We start from the raw sequence: 26,949 nt of genomic DNA on the forward strand, positions 1-26,949 counted from the left end.
TTACGCAAAATATTAACAAGTTCGAATACTTTGAAAAAGCAGGAATCATAAAAAGTACTACAAAATCAAAGGGATTCAAACATTTAAAAAAAGGATAAAAGACAACATCTTATTTAAACTACACGAAATTTTATGCATCATTATTTGATGGTAAGGTTGATAGATTGAACAACAATAAAATGCTGTATACAGATCTAGAGAAAAACGTCTAGCTACGAGAAATGATTAGACAATAACTTACGCTTATATTTCCTACACAAAAGGACACTAAACAGTCCGATCTATGCTAAATTCCTTCATGTCAACAATAACTCTACTCGTGAATATAAAATCATATAAAATTTCAACTTATTACAACCGTATAAAATATTGTAAAAGAAGCTGAAAATAGCTAGGATATAAAAAACACCAAAAAAAACATTTTGCATCAAAATTCTAAATAAACATTCTCAGGTTAAATTAACTGAATAATTATAAACAAATTTCTGTAGAAAATACATCGCATACAATACGGTAGGCCATCCAATATGGTAGAGGAAGCAGTGGGATCGACATTATAATTACCAAGCTCAACCAGCAAGCTAGATGAATCAAAACAAAGGCATGCTTAACACGTCTGGAATAAACGAGACAAAAGATTTGTTGTTTTGCCTAACCTGTTGAAAGTGTCTTTAACTGGCTTTTCAGAGAAGCACACATTGTTGAGACTTCTCTCTTTCTTACCTTTTATTCATTTACAACTTGTTCAACTTAGAGGAGGTAAAGGTTTCGGCTTTTTATGAGCTTCTGATATTGATGGTTCAGTTTGCCTCCTGGAAAAGAATTCCAAAAGTACAATAAAAGAGAAGAAAGAGCATGTGCAAGACTTTTATACGTCATTAAAATAAAGAGATGACAAAACGTTTTCCAACACTCACCTCAGTGCATTTGATCTTTGTGGAGAAGTCTAAAACAGCGAGAATTAAAGAAACGTAAGGTTTCAGTAGGCATGATTTACCATAAAAAACATCAGTATGCACGTATGAGCGTGTCCTTCATGTTTCTGTATTTTTCAGCCCCTTTTTTTTCCAGTCCCCGTAACTACACATTAAGGTCCCACTTTAAACTAGAAAACTTTCATACCAATAGTAGAAAATTTCTCAGTAAGTATTTTCCTGAGTTATCTGTATTCGCTTCGGTACTAAATAATCGGATATTTAGTTGATCTATTTATTGGAAGGAGTAAAAGAGCGAAAATATTTTTTGGGGGGTGAGACTGCTGTACGAATATTTAAATGCATTAGTGGTTATAGGTCACAGGCAAAATAATTGCAACAAAAACATTATTCACCTTGGGTTCTCTTACAGATGATGAAGGAGGGCGTGGTACGGGTTTTCCTGGTAGCAATGTGCGAGGATTTCTAAATACAAAAATTAAGGTAGTTGGAAATTCTTTATAATATCGAATAAAGTATTATTACCGGGGGAACATATTTACGTTGGAGACTGCGCGTCTTCAGATAGAGGAGTTCGAGGCTTGGAGAAATCGATATTTCCATAAGACGGTCGGCCAGAGGTAGTCATGTCCTGAAATAAATTTGTTATTACAATGCGACCCGGCTATAACATTTGACATTATCTACTTTATAAAGTTTGCATAACAAATTAAGGGAAAATCACCTTTTTTGCCGCGATTCGTTTCCCTTCTGTATCAATAAAATGTTTGATTGCTTGATAAACAAAACGGTACTGCATCTGAAAATAGCATGATTTCCAAAGCTTAAAAACGTTTCTTAATGCAAATAAATAGAAAATGAAAAGTGAACATTAACAAAGTTTCTTAAGCACCTCGGTCTGCACCATTCCAGATCTTTGTGTACGTAAAAGTTGAGCTGTTTTCTTGATGTCAATCTCCGTGTTTAATCCTAAAGACATCACTCATATTATAATGACATTTTGTGAAAAACAGGAAAACAGAAACAAAGTGCTTAATATTGGAAAACAAACAGTCATAAGTTCAAGTTATATAAAGCGTTACATGAATTACCTTTTTCGTCAAGGAGATGCATCAATACATCAATTACCATCACAGTACCTGTTCGACCGATACCAGCACTAAACAAAACCAAACCATAACACACTCCATTACCACACACGCACACGCACACATCAACGCACTGTAAATGTCTTACCTGCAATGTACAACAATAGGTGCATTTCGTCCGCACGAATCATGCTTTGTGTGAATCTCATTTAATAAACCAAGAATAGCGCCAGGGTCATCAGGTGCACCGTGATCCGGCCAATCAGTAAAGTGATACTGGTAAACCATCAGTGGAGCTTTTTTAGCCTGCACAATATATCAGACTTAAAAATGAGAAATACGGCAGACTACACAAAAAATAATAAGTTTAAATAAAAGTTGCAAAATGATCTTCAAAACAAGCCATAAATTAAAAAAAAGGTAAAGACAAAATAACACCAAAACACATACAAAAAAAATAACAAACCTTATCAGAGTGATATATCCTTAGCTCGCGCATTGTGAATGTTTTGGTTTTATGTTCCAACATATTATCAACAACTATCTTATCATATTCTACTGATTGGCCTACAAAAGACAACATGGTATAAAAATTTGTCAACACTGATCGATGTAACAACTTCTTTAGCTACATAGAATGCAAGACAAATACAATACCTAAATTTGGCCAATATTTTGCACATTTACTTTTGCCAGCCTCTACTTCGTTCGTTAACATGACAATGATGGAAGAGTTATGTTGGTATATCATTTTCCAAAAATCGCCTATTGTAGACGGTAGACAACCCTGGGAAGCAATATACTTTACTTTCCAACTTTGTAACTCAACCTAATAATTTAAAACGTTGAAAAATCAAGACAATGGCAGATGCAAACAGAATAACAGATAAATATGAAGGGAGGATATAGGTAAAAAATTTCAGAAGGAAAAATAAAACAGATTTACTGTTGTTTCTCAAATTAATATGTCCAATTTTTTGGTTGAAAAGAAACATTTCACATCTGAAAACTCGTGAAAAACAATGCTGACATAATGTGGGTATGAATTGATGTTTAATGTACACGATATAAAAAAGGTAGAACAAACTTGATGCATTGCTTTTTAAAAAAAATGGACAAAATGTTTTTATTCCACGCAAGTTACATGATAAGGGGAAAAACACTGCCAAAGATTTGTTTAGCTACATCTTCACATATTTAATCGTTGCAGGCAGTGCAATCAAACAAGATAGCTTTTTTTGTGTAATCTAACAGTAGAAACAAAGACTGATGAAAATATTAAATCATAAAAAACACTTGCATCAATATAGTTTGCATTTATATAATCTCTTCCAATATCTTTCGGATTGCCACCTTTTAACCTGACTCGGGAGTGATCATCTAAATAACAATATAATAAACTGCTCGAACAAGTAAATACTTGAAACAGAAAAATAAATATTAAAGAGTTGCATCAACAAAATGTCTATATTTAAGTGCTTGGATTTTTTCTTGATTTTTTGGGATCAATAAAAAAATTGTTGTTGTTTTCTTTCATACTGATGATAGCCTTTTAGTTTTTTTCAATGGCTATCTGCAGTTACAAAATGCAATACACTGACAGATTAAAGAGCAACATATACAAGCCCTAATAATATTAAGAGCATAAGGATTCATACATGGCAAAATATTTTTATATCTATTTTTCCACTTATTTTCCTCTGTTTGACCATCACTGCAAGTATATACACCATCGTTGTGATCAAATCTTTGAAGTTGCTATGAAGAAACAAACAATCAAGCTAATTTTTTACCTGTGAATCTAAGGTAATTAAAAGTTCTAGATTTTATGAGGAAGCACAATAATAAGTAGAAATAACCTCAAACTCTTCGCGAAAACCAGTAGCACCTTTTGGATTTTCTTTCATCAGGACTTCCATACGTTCTTCAACAGATGATGCAATAAAACTTGTGCTTTGGAATGGCTTAAAAAAGAATAAAAAATGTTCTTTTTGAGAATTAAAGCTATTATAAAAGGAGAACTTCCAATGCAAAAAAAGAACATGAAAAAGATGCGACAAGTATAACAAATTAGATTTATTTGAATTTATATAAGGTGCCAAAGTTGCAAAAGTTGTACTCTACTTGAGGATTACGAATGATGTACACAACCTGTATATCAAAAAATTCCAATACCTCTCTCAATTTTATAGGAGATTGATCTTTTATATCATGCAACTTTGGATTCTGCACATAGTATTCAACAAGTTCCCTTAAACTTAAAAAAGTAGGTCCAGACCCTATATCATATTTTGTTTCTCGGTGTCGTATTATAATCTGTTGAATACCATTATTGCATCGTACAGCTAACGCATACTGTCCGGGCTGACTTTGGCTCTCTCGAACAAGGTAACTACCTTGGCGACCTTTTGCCAATAACATTCTTTCAGCTTCTTTTGAGCTAATGGGACCATGGTACCACCTAAACAAAAAATTTTGTCATTAATCGCTTAAGCACTTATTTAATATTTCAAGAAACGGGGATGGGGGCGCTTGTCCAGGGGGGCCTTGTTCATGGGGGGGGGGAGCTTATTTAAGGGGTCGCCTTATAATTTTCATGGGGAGCGCATATCCACAGAAGACGCTTATTAAATATTTTTTTATTTGAGGGGGTTGCTTTATTTTGGGGAGAGGTTGCTTATTTTGGGGAGGGGCCTTAATGGAACATGCTCTTAATCCAGTCTTTAGACTGTACAGTATATAGTAGAATCTTAGGTCCTGTTTTAATGTATCATGTATTCATTAAAGCTTTTATAGGACTCATACCTTTCGGTTGTAGGGTCATTTGAACGAACTGGATACAAAAGTTCAATAAAGCCACCAGATCTTTCCTTAATAGATTTTGGTGTATCCATGTAATACTGAACCAAACCATGGAGTGTAGCAAATGGATCAGGACTACCTGCCAAGCAATAACAATCCCCATCATTTTGTATTTTAATATGAGTTACTTCGCCATTGTATCTAAATTTTAAATGGAATTCATCATTACATTAAAGCTTGTTGAAAAGAAACATTTAGCTGTTATTCACCTCTATGGTTGTAATTTATTTTTACACATTGCATCACAATAAATTTATACATTATAGACAAGATCGATTCAATATGTCAATCTCATGTAAACCTTTAGAAGATAATTTTTAAAAACTGATATCATTTTGTATTTGTGTAACTATGAAAAGTTGATAGACAATTTAATTTGACATAGGTAACTTCCAAATATAGCTTGTTCACTTTAAAGGGATCCCAAGGTACTTTTACAAGCTGGACTCATCTGAAAGATTTGCATGAGAAATGCTAAATGATATAATAACTTTTTGTTAAAACTTCACGTAACTGCAGATTTATCTTTTTAAATATTTTTTTTCTTGTCGCTCGACCGCCATGTTGATTATCCTCAACCCTCTGCTTCGTTAAAAAATTTCATTCTAGCTCCAGTCAACCTTCGTGCAGCAAAGTGAAACGGAAGCTCTCTAAGAACAATTATTGTTTTTTAAAAAAATAAAATAATTCTGCATAAAGTTCTTTACGAACGATTATTTTTTAAAAAAAAAATAGAAATAATTATGTTCTCACATGGCTGAGCAACCAAACGAAAAATAAAATGTGCATGATTTTTATTTGGACGGATGGATTTGGAGGACTTCTTATTTGAGACGCAAGTTGTGCATGATTTTTATTTCAAAGGACTTTTATTATCAGGTTGTGAAAGTTGCTGATCATTCAACATGTCACACATTTGTGTATGGTTTTTATTTCAAAAGGATATATTTTGGAAGGCAAATATAAGTAACAAAATATCAAGGTGTGACCCTAAGCCTATAAAAAGTTATAGAAAAAGTTAAAGGGGAAGGGAGAGGGGGCTGCATCACCCTTTCACCTCCAGGACAAATAGGATTAAAGGCAGTTGCAACCTTTGTAATTTAAGACGGCACTCGAATTTCCCGAGACAATTACTGACATATTTTCAAAACGTACCTTCGCGTCGGCAATTATTTGACGTGGTAAGATCGCACATAAAAGTCCCTAGGCCTTGTGCGATCAGACGTGTAAAAAATGGCCGAAGATATAACAACAGAAAAAAGTATTTGTTTTTCCACAGCATAGTTCAGTTGCCTCCTACAGCAATGCACAAAAAACAAACTCTTAGCAAAAACACAGTTAGTTTTGCGTTTCAACTACATCATTAAAAACAGTTTTTCACCAATGTAGTTTGATTAAATGATTGCAGACTACGCTAAAATATATTTAATAAAATGTCGTTTTTTTCTGCGCTGAACTTTAATATTTACGCAATTAACTATTATTATTTTATTTTTTATTTTTTTTTGCTTTTCTCCGGTAAAAATAATATTTTTTATTTAGGAGGTAGCTCAAACATTTTTTTGTGTTTTGTTAAGTTTGGAAATTTAGAAGCTGTCATAGTATTCTAATAAGTGCAAATATAGCCACAGTAGTTATTTGTTGACGCTAAAAATGGTGAATTATGAGGATTTTGTTGGACATTAATGCATGATGTGTGCTTTTAAAAGGTCTAATCATTGAGGTGTAGAGCAGCATTGATGTTAGACAGGATACCTGTCTCTCTTTTCTGCTTGCGCGCTTTGATGTCTCTCCTAATTTTGTAACCCTGCTTATTTTAGCGTGCTATCACAAAAGGGAAAAATGATGAGTTTAGTTTAATAGACTTCGTTGATGTTTGCGCTACATATTGGAAGAATATCATAAAAACGAACTTTAAATAGACAGTAAATTCTGCCTTTCTCTGTATTGTGGGATGAATTAAAGTAGTATTTCTTTTCTATTGATTTTTTAATATTTTTTGATAAAAAATATATCCATCTACTGAGGCAACTAAGGCAACCTCGTCCCCAAGGATTTTTGAGAACAAGGTTGGCAATACCCACTTGAGCATCATACCCCGCCTAGGTTGATATGTTATAGATCAGAAATTTATTCAACCTGTTTGTTGAAATAAATTCTTTTAAATTTGAAATATAAGAAATCATGCACACACCTGCTGCTAATATATTATTTTTTTGTTTTATTGCTTAGACGGCTAGAATATCATGTTGAATTATTTTAAAAAAACAACCACAAATCATTCGTACAGAGATTGATGTGGAAAGTGCGTTAAATTTTTTTTAACTTTGTTGTGACAGTATAATTGTTTTTGGCTATCTTTTATAGCCAAAAACAATTATACTGGTGACCTTATTAACGGTGAATTTTTTCTTCATAATAAATAATATATACTCCATAATATTTTATGAACACGATTAATAATTAATTATCATTAATAATAGTGAGTGAAAGACATTAATTTGTGAGCGCTAATGAAATACTACGTAATAAGGTCACAGGCTACTAAAAAGGACTAGAACTAGTCCGAAATTTTGAACGAACAAGAAGATCGAAGCGCCCATCTAGGCGGCAAGAAAAACAAATATTTTAAAAACGATATCTGGGGTTACATGAACTTTTAACAAAAAGTGAATATGTCATTGGGAATTCCTTATGAAAATCTTTCAGGTAAGTCCAACTTGTAAAAGTACCTTGGGATCCCTTTAAAATTAAACCGTAATATAATTCACGCATTTTATTTTATACCTTACGGAAATGGTAAAATCTCCAACTTTACTGGTACTAGGTCTCACTAGAAAACTCCCATCTACACCTGATTCCAACAATATCTCTTCTGACTCTTTGCCATTAATGTTAGAATGAAACCATCTAAAAACAATTGTGATTGGTATAGTAACAAAATTATATATAATACAAGGGCTAAAAGGGATCAAAAATTAATGTTATTAATGTTGTGCCGTAATGTCTGAAGATTTACCATCTGAGGCATAAGTTTTTGGTGACTTCAAAGAAAAATAAACACATTTCAAAATTGCCCTTTACAAACACACTGACTCACTGCATGTTTATATTATATAGATACAAGGGCTATAAATAAAATAAAATTTGAAATGGGTAGCGAACTGCCTGTTTCTAAATATTTATATTTATTAGTAATGTCAGGCGTGTATCCTGAATGCGAACTCAATAGCCCAAACAAACACAATATAATACACAAAGTAAGTTTGTTTTGTTGTGGTGATAACAAAAACGAGCTTGTTTTGAAAAATATTTAGCAGTGAACAAAGTTAAGAAAAAGGAAAGCATGGATATTGGATGCATACAAAAAATACATTTTCAAAAGGATATTTTTTGGTTATTTCATTGGCCTAATCTTCTTTAAGTTGCTTGAAAACTGGACATGATGCATTGAACATATAATAAATATGAAGCATTTCCAGTCTATGCCTTTCACCATTTCACCTATATGTGACCTTTAAATTTTCTGTTTAATTTACATTGTTGTTAGGTGCCAGATTATTATCAGTACAAAACACATTCTGTAAAAAAAGACAAATCTTCAAAGCAAAACAAAAGCTAGTTTATAAAGAAATCACAACATTTAGGAACTAAGTTATATTTTTCATCATTTTATGAAATAGTTGGATCAAATATAAAAAAAAATAGGTTGGGCTCCATTTTCAGTGGATAAGCAACTGGTTTTGAACTCAACTGTCTCAGTACAACAAAAGAAAAGTTGGGCCTACAATTTACAGCCTACAATCTCTCATAATAGATATTAATGTAATAGTTGATTTATTGTAGTTGATTTACTGTAGTAGTTTCACAGCTTTATCTAGCTGCAGCGTTATTACTTCACAAGTAAGCCCTAAGTTCAAGATTAAAGAACTTGTGCTTTTAAAAATAAGGTTTGGCTGACAATCATTAAATTGAGTCACAAATGAGTTATTTCTATTATAAATCTCTAAAAAATTAGAAGAAAATATTGGCGCCATGTGAGCTATCTTTACTTTATACATAATTGAAACATTTTTAAAACTTACCTGCTAGACATCTTAACCCCTTTCTAAATTTGTTTATAATCTAAAAACAAATAATAATTGCGTGTTATAAATTTAATTTCTGACTGCATAATAAAAAAACGAACTTAGTCAGATCACATTTGAACACTGTTATGACATTCATGGTACTCTAATTCTATCATAAATGAATTCATTTTATATTGCAAAATAGTACAATCTATAAAGCAGGAAATGTTACTGCTACTACTAATAGATTATAAAAAATCCAGTCCAGAAAATAGTGACCAAGGTTGTGATGCCATGGACATAATCAAGATCATGCTCTGACTGATGAAGTGAGTGTTTTTGATATTCCCAGTCTTAAGTCTCGGATCTATCACTATTTCACTAGTTCCAAAACTTGTTTATATAATTATTTAAATAGGTAGCACAGCAACATTAGGGTTGTTCACAAACAAGAAAATTTGCCATTTTAAAAATCTACAACATTTTAATCTATTGTTTCCTTATTAATAAACACATATAAGGCTTTTAATGAAAACTATACATGTTAGGGAATGTTTTAAGAAAAAATTCTAATTGCCATGTGTGCTCTCCTATACACATTCTCGTCCTTCTCGTTAATTAAGTCCATCAAGTTTGCGCAAAAATATCCTAACGTTTTTAATGAATAAAAAGATACATGGGAATGTTTAAAACAGCCACAAGCCACTTTTGGGGAAAAATGGCAAGTATTGCACCAATTGTAATCAAAAAATTCTTAATATTGAGGGGTGGCAAATTGACTCAGAAAGTAAATTAAACATTCTAAGGGCTTTGAGAAAGAAAACTGTTGTAAGCTAGTTGTTGTAGAGAATACAATAAAATACAATAAAAGCGGAATGTAGGGATTAATGAGTAGTACAAGACTACAAGACAACACTGGTCTCTACTATTTCAACAAGGATATGAAAAACGTGTATACTGAAAAGTGTACACAACCCATAATTGCATACTTCTAGAGATAAATGATTTAAAGATTGGAGATATTGCTATCTATGTCAGCATAAGTAAAAATCAAAATTACCAACACATACACCGTAATATTGGATTCAGCACTTGGCCTCGGTGCTTTATTTGAAATTTTGACATTGGTGGTTGTTTCAGAACTTGGGCAGGCAGCATTCTTTGACTTGTGTAGCTAGAGCCCCTGTTAACACAGTGCTGAAATGTGGTTGTTAACTTTTTAAAAAAGTTTATTGACAGTGGCGTAAACCATTGTCCCGATTTAGGATCTTGCTTTATCACAGCGAGATCCTGGAAAAATTCCATGTGATAGCAGCAACTCAGCAAACTGGGCTGACTTCTATTTTTGTGCATGATAAAATTATTTTAATTGGAGAAATCACGTTTTCTGTGTTATAACACATGTATTTTGCCATATAAACTTTTGATGAAAATAATACTTCAAACATTAAGAAGAATAAATATATAGCTATACAAAACTTATTGAAAGCACACACTTGTCATGTAACTAAAAAACTTTATTTGATAGCGAACCGATTGGGGGGTGAAATGACGGGGTTTTAAAACTTTTCCGTGTACCGTGTACACTGGATGAGATGTCCTCACACAGAGCAAAGTAGATATACTTATAAAAACTTACATATGAATAGACAGTATAAATTATCGTATTTGCTTGCGACCCTCCCAGTATAAAGAAGGTAATGCCCATAAGGAACGAAGGTGGAGTTCTTCCATTTTAGGCCGGCAACACTAGTTTTGAGGAAAGAATGTCCGATATTTTTCAACTTTCCAGGTTTTGTTGTTGCAAATGAGATTAACTAGATTAGCTAGTCTATTTTTGACTATCACAACATTAGAATTTATCTGCTCTGCCACTTTTAGATGAGAAGAGGCGCCCCCCCGCCCCCTTCTCCCCCCCCCTCACCCCTTCTCCCCCCACCCACCCTGATAGATAGAGAGATGTGCATATTTTACATGGCTAGCCTCATAAATATCGAGGGGTATACCATGTCTATTATTTCCAGGAAGGTCCATGGCTTAGATGGAGAGTCCTAGAGTATTTAATGACCCAATTATTAGGGCCCCCCGCGCTCTACTAGACAACTCCCGGCAACATCCAACGGACCACACAGTGTGCCATCTCCCCAATTTCCCTCACATGGCTTGGGGTAATCTGAGGCTATGGTAACATTCAGTCGCCCATGTTAAATCACCGTCAAGAGGAATCAAGAGGAATAGAACCCCGGTCTCCCGCACAGAGCTGAGAGCTATAACCACTAATCTACGGCGCCACAAATAATAGACTATGGAATGTGACGAAGTCAGTTTTTTAGAATAAATCTTATCAGCTAAAAAAAGGTGGATTTATGTGCAAAATGAGCCAAAATGGTCCAAAAAATATAATTTTTACGATATTTTTAAGAATTGGATCATTAGTTTATTCTGATTTTTTGCGCAAAGATAAGAGAACAATTGAACCTTGTGTGTTGAAGTCGGTTTTTAGAAAATCTTTTTTATGCCCATTAATGGCAAATTCGTTTGCAAAATGATTCAAAGCGGGTTCAAAAATATGGATTTTTACTGATGTTTCTGATGTTACCTGTAAAAATAAAACATTCTTTTTTAAAAAACAGACATGTCAAAAATATGCCTGTATTGACATCAAAAAATAATTTAAGAAAGATTGTATAAATTGTTAAAGGAAAAAATTAATGAATTCAATTTACCTGCATGAAGAATGAGGAAAATGAGAGGATTGTTCTTGCATACAATGTGGAGAAGAGCGCTGCATCAAAATGTTTTACAAAAAAAGTATTGCAGGTTTATTTATTTTCATATCTTGATTTTGAAACTATGAATCCATGACCTGAATACTTTTTCAAAAGGTAGAAAAAAATATCACAGTGTTCGGTAGAAATAAGCCTAGATTTAAAATCCTTCATTTCTGATTTTATTTCTGGTGCAAATTTTTCAAGTGATTTAGTTGGTTTTGTCAGAATTTTGATTAACAGAAAAACTACATCAGAATTTAACTGATGCTTTGTCTTGTAAGAAAGATATGATTAATTTCCAATTGTTTGTTTAGTGTTCTTTAGGTTGTTAACTTAAAAAAATTAACATATAATTCAGAATAAAGAATTTCCTGTCACCAGCCCTCCGATACAGAATGGCTAGTAACTCCACATTAACTTATCAGGATGTTCTACATTTTTGGTTTGAAGAACCTAAGAACAATCAAGAGAGAATGAAGTTATGGTTCGGTGGTGGACCTGAACAGGATTCTTTAATCAAAGATAAATTCGGAGACTTAGTAAGTTTTTTTAACCCATGTTTTTGCTACCCAGTAAGTGTCTGATTTTGCATTTCCCAAGAAATTGTAGACTTGATTTTTAAGTCATTGTACAATTTTATATTTCTTGTTCAGGTAAAGCAAGCACGTAATGGTGAATTATCGCATTGGGAGGATTTAAGTTGTGGAGGTCCCAAGTCTGGTTTAGCGTTTGTCCTATTAATCGATCAGTTCTGCAGAAACATTTACAGGGTAGGTAGCTTATTTAAGAAAAACATACTACAATGTGCATACAGTAATCCAGTAAAGAGGTTTTAGCAAATAAAGTTTCGGCGGAATAAACTTTGTGGAAGAAATTTACAGACAGATTTTTATATATTGTTCATAATTTCAAGATTTAAAAAATAACTCAATAAAAAAGTCAAAAAAATAGTAGCAAACAAAATAGTTAACAAACATCAATGATGAAGATGATAATGTTGTATGGCTAAACTAAAAGTCATAGATAAAAAAGCACGACAGAACTAGAATGAAAACCTTTTAAAATAAAAACAATTCAGTTTAGAACAATGTACCTTTTTTAGAGTTTTATTAATTTTTATATATGAATAAAATACTATAAAACCAAAATGTAACTCAAATAAACTTTTTTAAGCCGAATATTGTGGTACTGAACCCTTTTGAAGTTATTGTAATATAAATAGTGAACTTTTATGAGGAGTAAGTCAGATTTTAGTAACAAAGCTTAAAATTTACAAAAATAAACCCCTGTTTGGTAACATTTTGCTACTTCCTCAATAATGCTTAAATCCCAAGTGACCTAATTGTGGATTACACTAGGTTGATCTTGCAATCTGAGGTCTAATGATTGAACTTCTTTGTGGATTTTTCAGAATGGAAAAATTCACCGGAGTTTTGATAATATAGCCATTTAAATCAAGTAAAAAATTGTGGATAACATTTCACTGTGGAGAACTTGGTAGGACATTTTCAAACAATTAGGTTACAATTGAAATCTGTAAAAAAAATTAGTGATCTGATAGAGAAAATAATGAATTTCATTATGGTGGGTGAATTAATGTGGATAACAATGTTATTAGGTTATAAATTGTGGATAAACTTTATTTTTTATTGTAGCATACACATGGGAAGTGCAATAGAATAGTTTGTCATGAGTTTTCCTTTATCTAATACCCCTAAACATTAAAAAAACAAAATTTTAGCTCATTAGGTGATATGATATGGATTACATTTAATTTCTTGACCTTAGTAAATATCATATTTTTATATTTGTAGTATATTCAAACAGCAGTGTTGTCTCAACTCCACATCCTTTTAAGTTAGGGGTACAGGGAAAAATAGCGAATAACCATTATTTAGAGAAAAGCAATGTGACATTTTGTGGATAACTTGATAGGGATCCAAATATGTCCTGATCTCTGCCAGATTTATTGCAGTAGATTCCTCAAGAAATGCCTACCACTTTATTAAGTATGGTTAAAAATGTTTTTGTCCCATTAGGTGAAAAATGTGCATTGTCAGTGAAAATATTATGTTTTTATCATTTTCTAAAAACAAGTTATTCTTCTTATTTAACCATTGTTAGATTTAGTAATAAAATGAGTGAAACAAAAGTGTTTCATTGTAAGCATTGTGGATCTAAATTTACAAATCGTCAGAATAGACATAAACAAAGTTGTCTCAACTCTACACCTGTGATTCCTATAAAAAACATTTTTACCGTAAGGATAGTTTAAATAGACATCGCAAGTCATACAAAGGGAGTGATATAGCTAGTAATGAGTGCAGTGAAAAGTTTCACCACCCCTACCTGTCTGAGAATCTAAAACACAATCAAAAATTTGTTTTCTTGTGCATAAATAAAATGATCTCAACTGTAGAACTAAATGAAGGGCAATCAAAAGTAATAGAAAGTGATAACTGCAGTTAGTTCCCAATATAAGTCTGCAGAACATTTCCATAAATATGAATATGATTGTGAAGATAAAAAAATTGATAAAAGTGATTACCTTGTTCCAGATACAATTGTAGTGTCTGACCTAGCATCAGCAGATACTGTCTTGTTCATTAGAATAATATCCAATGAGGAAACTGCAACGGATTCTGGTTTTACTGATGATTTCAACCTGGCGGCATATTCTCACAGGACATTATTTAGAGCTCCAATTTAAAACAAAAATGACAAAATTTACAAGGATTGTAAAAAAAACAGTTGCTTTTTATAAAGAGTCAGTGGTTTATCCTTGTGTGTGTGTCGAAGAGATAGGTGAAAAGCTGTTTATCAGCAATGAACTTATGGTTGAAATCATAATCATATTGAGAACATTGGCTTTGCGCTAATTTATCTTTTTTATAACTTTCATAGCTATTTATCTTAATAGTCATTTGTTCAATTAAAATTTTATGACTAGAAATTTCGATTATTCTCAGGTGCATCATAAACAATTATTTTCTAAAAGTTTCTGATTTTAAAATCGATGCTAAAGTCTATACAATTGCCTAGTTTTTGCAATACCTTAAGCGTACAAGTTTCCTGTAAAGCATCCACAATTATTCACTTAAATTACATTCCCAGTGTGTTCCTCTATTATTCTTTTTTCAAAAAGTTTTTTGTTAGTTATAGTTTCTTACAAAATTCATTTTGTTTTGTTTATGTTTAATCAATGTTAACCTTTGTTATATTTTTTGTTGTTGTTATATTTTAAAGGATGTTGTCCGCTAAGTATAACTCAAAACAGAAATATTGTTTTTAAAAAACAGTCAGGTTAATCCCAATATATATTTTAGTGTGGTTATACCCACTACATACTGCTATCCCCTGAAATTTAAATTTGATGAAAGCCCCTTTTTAATATAATGTTATCCACAAAACGTCACTTCGATGCAAAATCATAAATTACCGTCCATATTTGTGTCGCTACAATATTAGCCTTTTTTAAGTTTGAGTTAACAGAACTGTTGTAATCCACAGATATGGTACTGTTAAAATAGGTACATAATACTTACGTTAAAAATTATTTCTAACTTTAACCCACAAAAACACCACTAAAATGCTCAAAATTTTATCACCTGGCTATATCTATGGTAAGTATAACTACTCATTTTACTGAAAATAAGGCAAAACAATGAGTAGTGTGGGGTGGCAGTTTGAATGTCACACTATTTCTGACTATGTTCGTTTACACTTTTTTTAATTTTAGGTACAACTATAACATGTTTTCTGAATTTTCAGGGGACAGGAGATATGTTCAGCCATGATCACAAAGCTTTAGCAGTTGCTTTAAAGGTATGTATGTACCACACATCATTTTTTTACTTAAATTTTACAAGTTTATATAGGTGATATAAAAGGTACTGATTACTGCTCGACTACTAAAGACTATAGCTGTCTAAAGTTTTAATCTATGAGAATAAAGTCTGTATGGTTTGTTTACAAGAAAACACAAGAAAGGTCAGTATGTAAGTTATCACTTACATATAAGCATTCTAAATTATATTTTTCTAGATTATAAATGAAGGTTCATACAAACAGTTCACTCCGGCTGAAAGATTCTGTTTATATTTACCACTTGAACATCATGAAGATAAAGAAACACAGGTAACACCAGGGTAAATTTGCAACTGTTATGCCCCAACTGGGAATCTCAATGAGAATTTTCCAGCTGATGCTGCATGACGTTGCCTAAAAGGAAAAAAATAGATATTCTAGGTCAGATGCCCAAATTAGGCTCTCCTAACGTTACTTCGAGCTTATTCTAGTAACATCGATCAAAGATTTCAGTTTTATTATGGTGTTATTTTTTTCCTCTAAGTTACCTGCTACCAATTCAAGTTCTTATGTGCAAACAATTTTATTATTAACACATAAGGTGGACCAATAATGTATTTATTTTGTAGACAATATATTGTCTACAAAATGAATACATTATTGGTCCACTTTATGTGTTATTGTTAAAATTGCCATAATGATTTTACCGTATTTTATTATTAACATATCTTTTATCGTTGCTTACTTGAAAAATAAGATATAAAAGTTCATATGCAATGAATGAATTTTAGCTGACTTGGTCAGCTTTCGAGAAATGAATACAGCAGTTCGATAATAGGGAAAAATTAGAAAGTTGTTACAGAAAATAAATGCTGGATTGCGAGAGGCAACAAGTATTTTTAATTAGGAATGGTATGTCTAAGACACAAAATATAGGCTAGTTAACACCCTTAACATGTTCATTTAATCAGAGTTAAACACTTTGTAATTCTGTTGTTACCTATTGTGTTATTAAAAGCATTTTCTCCATAGGTGCGATGTTTAGAACTTTATACTGAGTTGGCGGAGGAAACTAAAGGAACTGAAGATGCAATGTTTGGTGAATCAGGAGTAAAATATAGTTTACAACACAAAGTAAGTGAGAAAGGGTTTATTTATTTTTGCATGAACACATTTAGATGGAAACTGTGGGATTATGTAACTCAGGAAAAAGGAGTGCTCGGAATATTTCTTTATAACGTTTTTCCATATATATATAAATATACAAGATGGAAAAGCACTGTAATCAGATATTTATTCCACGGTTGGATGTCTATTTTGTAGGGATTGATCGATCGGTTTGGGAGATATCCAAAACGAAATGCGCCATTAGGTCGTAACAATACTCCCGAAGAAGAAAAGTTTTTGAAGGAGGAAAAGTTCGATTTCTAGTCCTTATCCAACTTCAACAAGATTTTTTAAAGAAGTTGCGATTTACGTATTTTAACATATGCATCCATCTCCACACTTGTGGGTTATATATTTCATTCCATACCATATATTCGATTTTTTTTTTCTTTTTTGTTCATTATTTACACTATTTTATTACAAATTATTTATTATTAATATAATATAGCACCATAAACTGTGTTTTTCTTTTAAATGTCCATTCTTTGATGGTGTGCCATCACAAAGAGCAATTATAATCTCTGTACTTAAAGTGTCGTTATATTGAAGTAGAGCTGCTTCAGGTAGAACCAAATGAAAGCTAGATGTTCCTGAAACACAAAATTATTAGCAAATATAGAGAATTTTTCAGAATGCTTGAACTGAGAAACTTCCAAAATAGCCGTCGTCATTATAGCAGCTGATCGCCTATGTGCCGTATACAATTTCCATTTGGCGACAGGATTCAATTTATAAAACTGACCCTCTGTAGCGAAGGCGTCCAACAATAAAACAAATTTAGGCTTGTCTATGTTTCACTTAAGACGATATGAAATATTTTATTACCGCACTAAGACAAAGCAAGTCTGTTTTACATTTTTGAATGAAAGATATCATAATTCCAATATAACCAACTAATATATTGTCTTTTTGTCTTTGAAAATAAGTCTCTTGGCTCATATTACGTTCGAATTCACTATACCCACTCTAATTTGGAAATAAACCTCTATGTAGCAGACAGGTTTTGTGGTCCCAATGGTGTTCGATATAGAGACGTAATCGTATTGTATCTATATTATTTTATCCACCCGTATACGTCTGTCTGCCTGTCACGCAAAATGGTACCGCAAGTAGCGAAATGCACGTAATGCGGTATAAAAATAACAAGCGAACCAGTGAATTTTTTCACGGGCCTAATTATTAATTATTAATAAGTAGATATTGGCTTGGACTTTTTTTACGACTGGTCTACATCTGACCTAGAATTTAACATTTTGGATCACCTATATGCGTAAAATCAAAACGTTTCGACGCAGGGATTTTACTTTAAAAAACACGAATTCTTCTCAAAGGTAATATTTGGCATCAATAAAAATATATGTACATTATTGTCACGATGCAATGACGTGTCAACAGTCAAGATGAATCTTTTTGTTATAGTGGTATTGTCATTACACCAGCGTCTGCCTGAACCACGTTGTTTTTACATAAATTTAAAATTTCAGGACAAACGCAAAAAATCTGACAATAATAATGAATACATTAATAAATATAAGATCATCTAGTTTCTTGATTATTTATCTTTTTTATTACATCTTATTTAATCTAGACGTGCAGTTTATATCTCTGCTTATTTTTAACTCAGTTCACAGAATTTTTTCAGGACTGTATTTTTTGAACAAGTATATGTGGTCTTGATAATTTCAATCATTTTTGCTTTCCATCTGTCTGATTATGGACATCATATATTTATCGACGTCGTATATTTTCCCGGTGAATAAGGGGTAGTGTTGCACCGACTATTACCTATCACTTCCGTCATCTATAATTTCTCAGACATTTTCCGTTTTATCCAGTCCGTAAATTTATAAACACGTGTATATACACCGAACTTCCCCGGCTCACCGCAGCGATCTCCACCCCAGGATACAATGCCCTGTAGGATCCATTTTACTCGTTTCTTAGTCGGATCTTGAAAAACAAATCCTCCACCACTATCTCCAGGACATGTATCATGTGATTTGTATTTTAAGCCTGCACAGAACATACTGTCGGTCACGTCATATTGGTTTTTATATGCAAGTTTGCAATCTCTTTGTGAGACGACAGGAAGCCGAAGTTCTTTTAACACGTCAGAAGCTTTATTTTCGCTCGTCTGACCCCAACCAACCACTGTACCAACTTTGCCTTTTAAAGGCACGTCCTTCTGTTTTCTTTTTGGTAGACATACCGGCAACACTTTATCTACATAAACGAAAGTTCATCTTAATTTATTTTTTCAAGGAAATTTATCGCGTCTAGTAACACAAAATCCTTGATGTAACTTCGTAAGATAGACAAAACAGAAAATAAAAAAATGGAGCGTGTGCAGCTGAATAAAAGTGCTCAAACTCACCTGATAACTTGGCTCTTTTTTTAATTTCAATTAAACCAATATCGTTGTCCAGCGTATTTGGGACGTACCCGTAGTGTGTGTGGATGGATTTACCGTAAAAAATTTGAATTTCTTTATTTTTGTATCGCTCAGTGACATTATGAACGCCAAGGAAGATTCTAAATTCATGTGGTTCGTACACGTCTTCAGGTTGTTGTAATTTCACTAAACAATGGGCTGCTGTTAAAACCCATTTCTCGTTCAACAAACTTCCCCCACAACGAAGTTTCCAACCTTCCTTTGATGTTTTTACCTAAAATAAGAACACTGATTTAATATCTTGATGCGTGGCGAAATTATAAATTATGTCCGAGAAATGTCCGAGAAATGTCCGAGAAAGTGTCAAGTTTTGCTTGGGATTGTGTAAACGAAGCGAATCAAAAACGAAAAAATCAAGGTATGGAAGAAAATGTAACCTCAAACTGTATTGAATGCTAAGTAAATTTTTGTTTTAATTTCCTTTCTTAAATAAAGGGTGAATCACAAATCGAAATGTGTATCCTAAACGTTAATCTGACGTTAATCTCATGTTAATCCGACGTTAATCTGACGTTTATCTGACGTTAGTCTGACGTTAGTCTGACGGTAATCTAACCTTATGGAGGAAGGGAGCTAAATCCGTTTAAATCCGTTAAAACACTCAAAAATGTATTCTTCACTGATTTGTTGTCTACATGCTTCCTAGGTGGTCCCAACTAGGGTGGAGGTGTAATTGAACCATTGACATTTAGCATACACTTTTTGATTTCTTGATTTGTGTGAGTAATGCCTAAAGGACACCACATCCGAAAAAAAGTGCTATAAAACAATTCTCTACTGACTATCAAAACTTCTTTGTTGTACTTTCTACTAGAACTTGTTGTTAAATATTAAAGCCGCTATTGATTACCGACTGTGATATTAAAAACAGAAGAAACCTGGGGACGAGGATGTCACAGTACAATTTTGTTTATCTCATGTTTAATAAACTCGATTTATCTTTATTGTACTGGGTTATTTGAGACATTCTCATTAAACAAAGTTCTCAACATTACCGGCAAAACATAATTTTAAAAATTTAAGTAAAGTACAGTTGTTGACAGGCTTGTGAATTATTATTGACGCATCAAACATCATAATGAAACCAATAATTTACCCTACACTTCACACTAATAGTTCTTAATCGTTCCAAACTCATCATCCACTAAATTAATTGTAAGCGGTATCTTTAAATCGAAGGTCATTTTGTTTCGAGACAGGTTTTATGATGTCAGAAAAAGAATATCAAAATAATATAAAAAAACAATTTTCGTTTATATTTTACAAATGAGATATTTGAAAAATTTAAAAATTGTATCCATGAAATTGAGTGATGTGTTATGGATTGAGTTTGGACGCAATAATCGATAATTTATAGTTGTCATGACAGCTAGAGTACGTCACTTAAAAGCATATTTGAGTAAGGATTCAAATTGACCACCAAAACAAAATTTACTTAAATTTTTTTTATAAGAACACTTTGACTGAAACTTAGTATTAAGACCTTAAAACATTTTCGTCGTCTATGTAAACCAAGCTTAAAGCCTGGTGCAGTTTCATGATTCTTTGACTATTGACAGAATAGTCAATACAATAAGAAAGCCAATTTATAAAGAAAGAAATGCACGTACAACCTCCACCACAGGCTCTTTGTATCCTACTTATATCAGTAATAAAAATGTCCTAGGTGGGTGTGTGTATAGAAAAAAAAACGACAAATCAAAATACCTCAATTGCCACCTGCCATGGCCAGCTGTGACGCGTTGTTAATTTGCCGCCACGCAAGCGAGCTCTTCTAGACCAGTGGCTGTTCGGTTTATACACAGGACGCCCACATACAGGCACACAATAAGGATATTTCCGTGATGACCACTTACGCCCTTTAACGCATGTCATTTTAGAAGGACCTATTTGAAAACAATTAAGTATTACTATCGCTTTGTCAAATTAGAATTGAGTAAAAATCGATAACAAAGTTTGGAAAGACGTACCTTTAAGCTTATAGTACTCGTCACATGAATATTCTGCGATAATTGTATTTCCATTCCTGGTGTATTTTTCTTTACCGTTACGAATGCGAATTCTTCGTTGGCACTCGTTCGGTCTTTTAATCACTTCTGGTGATGCTACTACGCAGCGTTTTCTCTCTTTACTTGAACCTATATTGAGACGAATTCTTAATAAGAAACAAACAGAACAGGTAACACTAAGTAAGTAAATAGCAGAAAGTTTTAAACGCCCTTGGAAATTTCTTCCTAACAGTTGGCTTTACCTCCCCTCCGGCTGTATCTATGTTACATTGCCGCCAGAGATACGTATAGCATTGCTTTAACTTGCTTGCCTGCCACACAAGCCGGCTAGCGGTTAGTAGATGGCTTCATATCGGCTGGCAATACTACATTCAAAGTGCACCGGAGTGGGTACTCGAACTAGAAGCCTTATGAATGCCATCCGAATGCGCTACCACTGCACCATCTCCACTTAATACTATACCTTAAAACAACTTTTTTAAAACATTCATACCTATACATCCTTCTCCACCGATGCCACTGCATATACGTTTTCTGACTCTCCTCCCTACAGTATTTACCTTCCCACCCCTTGTCAAACATTTAGTCCAGCTACTCCAGCCCGACCAGGATGGTAATTTACAAGGTTGGAGATTGCATTTTCCGGCTTCCCACCTCTTTACTCCGCATCTGACTTGCTTATATTGCTCTCCAGGACATCTTCGAGTGCGGCTTCTTGTACCACCGCCACAAGACTTGGAACATATTGACCAAGATAACCATTGACTCCAGATGCCAAGCAAAACACAATGTTTTGGATCGCAAGCTTTATGCTCTCTTGCTTTACCTACGCACTCTCTAAAAATCAGCGCGAATTTTTATAAAACACTTTATCCTTATTTTGGATCCCATCAAGAAATCGTCCTAAGAGTAACTTACTTTTTGCCATATTTTGAAGTTGAACTTTCACAAATTCGGGAGCGATATCGCCTGCAAGAAAATGAGTCGCATCGACTCCATGGCAGCCAACTGCTCCAGATACCATCTTGCTTACACGAGACCGAGCTTGCATTACATGGAAGCACATCAAATTGACTACCAGGACAAATATTCGAGATTTTGATTGGTTCGTTGAATTTATTCAAGCATTCTCGTGTACGTACTTTTCGTCCTAAAAATGTAATATGGAGGCTACCAATATAACAGTGACATAATTAAGAAACAATGATTAAGAAACGAAGCCACAAAAAAGTGTTCATACCATTTCCACAGCTGACAGAGCACCTGGAAAATTCTGACCAAGATCCCCAAGATGTATGTGGGGAACATACGGCAGCTATACACACTCTATTCTGCATCTGCTTGTGGCTATCATCGCAAAGTAAACCACCAAACCGAGGAGGAGGGTTGGTGCATGTCCTTGTTCTACTGCTCATTCCAAAACCACATGTTTTGTTACAACCCGACCACGAGGACCATTCGCTCCATGAACCATCTACTGCGCATTGGTTCTCCATGCAAAACTTAGTTTCTGATAATGGTCCAACACAAGAAGCTGTTTCAGTCCCTGTGTAAGGATGGATACATCTTCTCGCTCTCCTTCGTGCTCCTTCGTTGCAGCTTACCGAACATACACTCCATCCGGACCAATGTGTAAAAATGCCGTTTGAACACGGAAATGTATTGCACGTTTGTGACTCCATCTCATCTCCCTTGCAAGAAGAACCCACATTTTTATTACAAACACGTGATCGGTAACGTAATCCACCTGAGCAAGGTTTACTGCAATCACTCCAAGCTAGCCATGAACTCCACGAGCCGTAGCAATTAAAGCCTTCGGGACTTTTGATCCAGGTTAAGCTGATATGTTCTCCTTTAAGTGTAAGTGGTGATTGACATATCATGTGCTCTGCGTGCTGGAATGCTGGTCGTTTCTTCACCATCGCATTGTGTACCCAGAAAAGATTACAATCGCATTGTAATGGATTGTTATAAAGGCTAACTCGGGAAAGATATGATTTATTTTTCAATAGATTCTCACTTACTGTGAGGAGAGCGTTGTTATCCAAATAAACTTCAGTTAATTTGTCTAGAGATCTGAAGGCGTTTGGGTCAATGTTTTTCAACTTGTTGTCGTCTAAGTATAAATACCGTAAAGCTCTCGAATTTTCGAACATACGGCTGGTTAAGACATTAATTTTATTATGCGCTAAATTCAACTTTTCTAGATGGTGTAAGTTCGAGAAAACTTCATTTGAGTCAGTCATGATTTGATTCGATTGTAATGAGATTTTTTTTAAGTTAGGCAAAAATCTAAATATATCCTTTGGTAACGTAATTAATAAGTTATTGTTAATAAATAATTCTTCCAGCGAAATTAAATTTCGAAAAATATTTGTCGATAGTCCTTTTATGGCATTGTGGCCTAAATTTAGGCTTTGCAGCTTCCGGAGATCTTTAAAAGCGTTGTCAGAGATAGTGTGAAGTCCATTAAACACAAGATCAAGTTTTTTCAAGTGATACAATCCAACGAAATCTCCGTCGGTTATATTTCTTATATTATTAAGTCGTAGTGATAAAATTTCAGTGTTTTTAGCAATATTTTTTGGAACTCTGGTCAGTTTTTGGTTATCGCAGTATGAAGCAGGTATAGCTTTCTCTTGCGCGATACAGGTGCAGCCAGTCGGACAGGTTGCGTTTACTTTATCTTTCGTCAGCAGTGCTGTTATAATAAACCATATGAAGAAGTAAAAGTTGGTTAATGTCTTTTCCATCATGATTGTTTAGTATATTCTTTCAGTGTATGTTTGTTTCACCTAAAAGAAAGATCGCTTTAGTAACTTGAACATCAATCCAGTAATGATGGCTTATTTATGTCAACTTTGAATGACATTTCTCGAACATTTCTCGTTCAATTAGACATACCACGAGGTATAATACGAAAGTAATCGCTGTTTGGTTTTTAAGAGAGGATTTCCTTCACGTAAATATTGAAGTGTGTTCCATCGATAAAGATATACCTTGTTCCCAGGACCTTATACTTATTACAGCTAACGTTCTATTCTTCAAGAAAATCTGTATTGACAACTCGTACCCAGTATACATCATTGGTTACTTAGAGAATAAACAGGAAATAGATAAGGTACTAAAGGCGTTCTAACCGACATGTTTTATTTTTTATTACGGAGGAAATAGATTTGTGGTCACATATAAAAGAGTCAATCCTCACTGTGAAATTATTTAATCGTCTTTAAACCTGTCTGATTTTTTGAAAACAGACCAAGTAAGCAAGCAATAAAAGTCATTAAAAAAGATATAATCTCCCGGTCGGAGTGTCACGTGGTACTTTTGGTTGAGGGTAAAAACAGATTTTTTATAGTCACACTCTAACACACTTTATCAGGTTTAAAATTAGACAACGAAGATTTTATCAGATATTTTTTCCTTATTTATGAAGAGCTGATCTCGTAAACGGCGTGTTTTCTCCGAAACTATAATGGCTACTCTAAAAAATACTGACCTGTGATTGGTTTAAAAATGTTAACATCACCTAGTCTTTACATAAAATCTGTCATAAACAAAAACTTTGATATCCCATACCATTTCAACCATCAACTCATTTTCTCTGCTTTTCTCAAATTTTCAAACTTGTCACAAATCTTTTGACACTTAACACTCAACATTTATGCAAGCACATTTTTTAAATGGCGCGCTAAATATGTTAAAATACATTTGTTAATTAGCACAATTTGCGATGATTATCTCTTTGAAACTTGCTAATTAGTGTATTCTAATGTCGTTTCAAAAGGGACGGGTACAAACATTTGTACTTTAACTTTCTATATTTCTCAACGCTATTTCAATTATTCGTTTAATGAGCCTGCAGCTCATTCAGAGATTAAGTTAATAGCTAACTCGTGTTAACAATGGAAATTATATGTCAGTAAGAACAGTTTCCCGCCCTTTTTACAGCTTTTTGATTTATTAAAACGTACTAGCTTTTTAAAGCGCAAGACTGACATGGCGAGTTGCAATTTTTTTCAAAATGGTAGCAAAATATTCGAGTTGAAAGTTCCGTCATTTTTAAATTCCCATCAGTACACAAATTTCACTTAAAACTACTAAATAAATATAACAAAAATACATAAAAACAGCAACCATTAATACACAACATTTCCACAACAACGATGCAAACGTTTTATGATGCAGAATTTGATAAATGTTTTTCCCTTTACGCCAACTGTCCTAATATTGGCTCCATGATATTATGCTACGCTATTGTTCATACGAGACCACCTCTGGTTGCTTATAATAGTATTAATCCATTTTATATCTGAGATGATTGTCATATATAGCAGCTGTGCAAACATCAAGTAATTTTAATTGACAACTCAAATAAAATATAATTATAAATTCTATTGCTATGATTACGAGAAATTTTGTTTTCAATTTGACGTCGACACTGTTAATTCGTTTTCTTGATAATATTTTATCAGAATATATTTTTAAGAGAACGAATTTGCTCCCATTAAATCAACGTCTCTGCATCAAAAACAGACGAAAAGAGTCATGGTTGTCTGGTTTAGTATGTGTTCGCAATAAAAATGTTTTCATTAACATTAAATTCTATGTTGATGAATTTTAGAAGTCTTCTTTGCGTGTCTTTTCCATGACATCGGTTTGAACCACAAAAACTAAATTATCAACTAGCAAGATGTTGTCAACTGTCACACAAGAATGTGTAACTGTTAACAGACACGAGATGTGTCTAACACGCTTTATAAGTACACGAGAATGAAAATTTACGCTGTCGTTTATACTATCTCGGATATCTAGTAAAGTAACGGATCGTTTCTATTGCTTTTAATACTCAGAGCGTCACAATGACTTACTAAGAGCATTTAAGCCTTATTACGATACAATAAAAAATTACGCGCGTTTTATGAAGATTTTAGGGATTTTCGTAAAGAAATAACAACCATAACGAACCCATATTTTTGGCTAAAAATTGACCCCCTCTTGCGAAAGTGACGTCATAAATTTTTTTAAAAAATTTCCCAATCAATGACGCATCATCTAACGTTATGTTTCTGTTTGTTGTGTACCTACAACCGATAAATAACTTGAGTATACTTACCTTTGTTACTTCTTCACAAAACATAAATATCCTGAGTAAACTACAGTTGTAATTAAAATATTCCCCAACAGCCGACTTTTATGTAAGTATAAAGAAAATGTGAACAAGTTTTTGTAACGAATATATCTTCTTCTCTGACTTTTGTTACCGTGATTTTTCAATTATCTAAAGGTGGTTCCAGATTTACATTTTGTTTACACTTTCTTAATTTTGATTGGTTGATAATTAGTACACTGTCAAACGATTGGTTAATTTTATACAGAGGTAAAAATAATCAGAAACAAAGCTTTATTATGGATTACAAATATTTTAGAAATGTAAGAAACTGGTACTACCGTTAGATCTTTTATAATTACCCTAGTTTAAAACTCCTGAAAATTATTTTGCAAAATAAAAAGAAAAAGGCAGTGTTTTAATTTTGTTTTCATGAAAGCATTACACCCGATTAATTTTTCTGTTAAAGTTGTTTCTTTTTTATTCTCCTTAAGATTAATAAAAGACATATACAGACCATATAAATTTTACACGTGAATTTAGATTTAACCAACAGAATCAAAAAAGTAACAACAATAATAAAGATACTACTACATATTCCTTTACAACACTCACTTTTAAATGTTCAACTCTTTTCCTTCACCACTTAATATGTCAAGCACAGTTCAAAAAATGCAG

The 26,949-nt window shown here is 33.2% G+C and overlaps 4 protein-coding genes across 4 annotated transcripts; 1 reads left to right on the forward strand and 3 right to left on the reverse strand.

The window, feature by feature from the left end:
- Positions 1-3: 3 nt before the first annotated feature.
- LOC130645871 (tyrosine-protein phosphatase corkscrew-like) lies at positions 4-9,025 on the reverse strand. Its single transcript, XM_057451998.1, has 18 exons — positions 8,971-9,025; positions 7,673-7,795; positions 4,829-5,026; positions 4,199-4,484; positions 3,883-3,987; positions 3,682-3,781; positions 3,324-3,403; positions 2,681-2,852; positions 2,490-2,590; positions 2,172-2,329; positions 2,027-2,094; positions 1,828-1,904; positions 1,660-1,734; positions 1,478-1,566; positions 1,331-1,400; positions 918-946; positions 724-812; positions 4-581 (listed from the first exon to the last, which is right to left on the reverse strand). The coding sequence occupies exons 1-17, from the start codon at positions 8,979-8,981 to the stop codon at positions 746-748; spliced, it is 1,809 nt and encodes a 602-aa protein (XP_057307981.1). The 5' UTR covers positions 8,982-9,025; the 3' UTR covers positions 4-581; positions 724-745.
- A 2,652-nt stretch (positions 9,026-11,677) lies between these two features.
- On the forward strand, positions 11,678-17,157 carry LOC130645873 (uncharacterized). Its single transcript, XM_057451999.1, has 7 exons — positions 11,678-11,766; positions 12,085-12,265; positions 12,380-12,496; positions 15,498-15,551; positions 15,771-15,863; positions 16,566-16,667; positions 16,857-17,157. Exons 1-7 carry the CDS (start codon positions 11,693-11,695, stop codon positions 16,962-16,964), a joined length of 729 nt encoding a protein of 242 aa, XP_057307982.1. The 5' UTR covers positions 11,678-11,692; the 3' UTR covers positions 16,965-17,157.
- An 806-nt stretch (positions 17,158-17,963) lies between these two features.
- LOC130646114 (clotting factor C-like) lies at positions 17,964-22,052 on the reverse strand. Its single transcript, XM_057452253.1, has 6 exons — positions 22,030-22,052; positions 21,655-21,998; positions 21,123-21,290; positions 20,860-21,038; positions 19,075-19,366; positions 17,964-18,923 (listed from the first exon to the last, which is right to left on the reverse strand). Exons 1-6 carry the CDS (start codon positions 22,050-22,052, stop codon positions 18,502-18,504), a joined length of 1,428 nt encoding a protein of 475 aa, XP_057308236.1. The 3' UTR covers positions 17,964-18,501.
- On the reverse strand, positions 21,986-25,402 carry LOC130645874 (thrombospondin-1-like). The gene is made up of 3 exons (XM_057452000.1): positions 24,661-25,402; positions 22,402-23,956; positions 21,986-22,311 (listed from the first exon to the last, which is right to left on the reverse strand). Exons 2-3 carry the CDS (start codon positions 23,915-23,917, stop codon positions 22,076-22,078), a joined length of 1,752 nt encoding a protein of 583 aa, XP_057307983.1. The 5' UTR covers positions 23,918-23,956; positions 24,661-25,402; the 3' UTR covers positions 21,986-22,075.
- Positions 25,403-26,949: the final 1,547 nt, after the last annotated feature.

This window comes from Hydractinia symbiolongicarpus, chromosome 5 (genome assembly GCF_029227915.1).
Source record: "Hydractinia symbiolongicarpus strain clone_291-10 chromosome 5, HSymV2.1, whole genome shotgun sequence".
Classification (NCBI taxonomy): domain Eukaryota; kingdom Metazoa; phylum Cnidaria; class Hydrozoa; order Anthoathecata; family Hydractiniidae; genus Hydractinia; species Hydractinia symbiolongicarpus.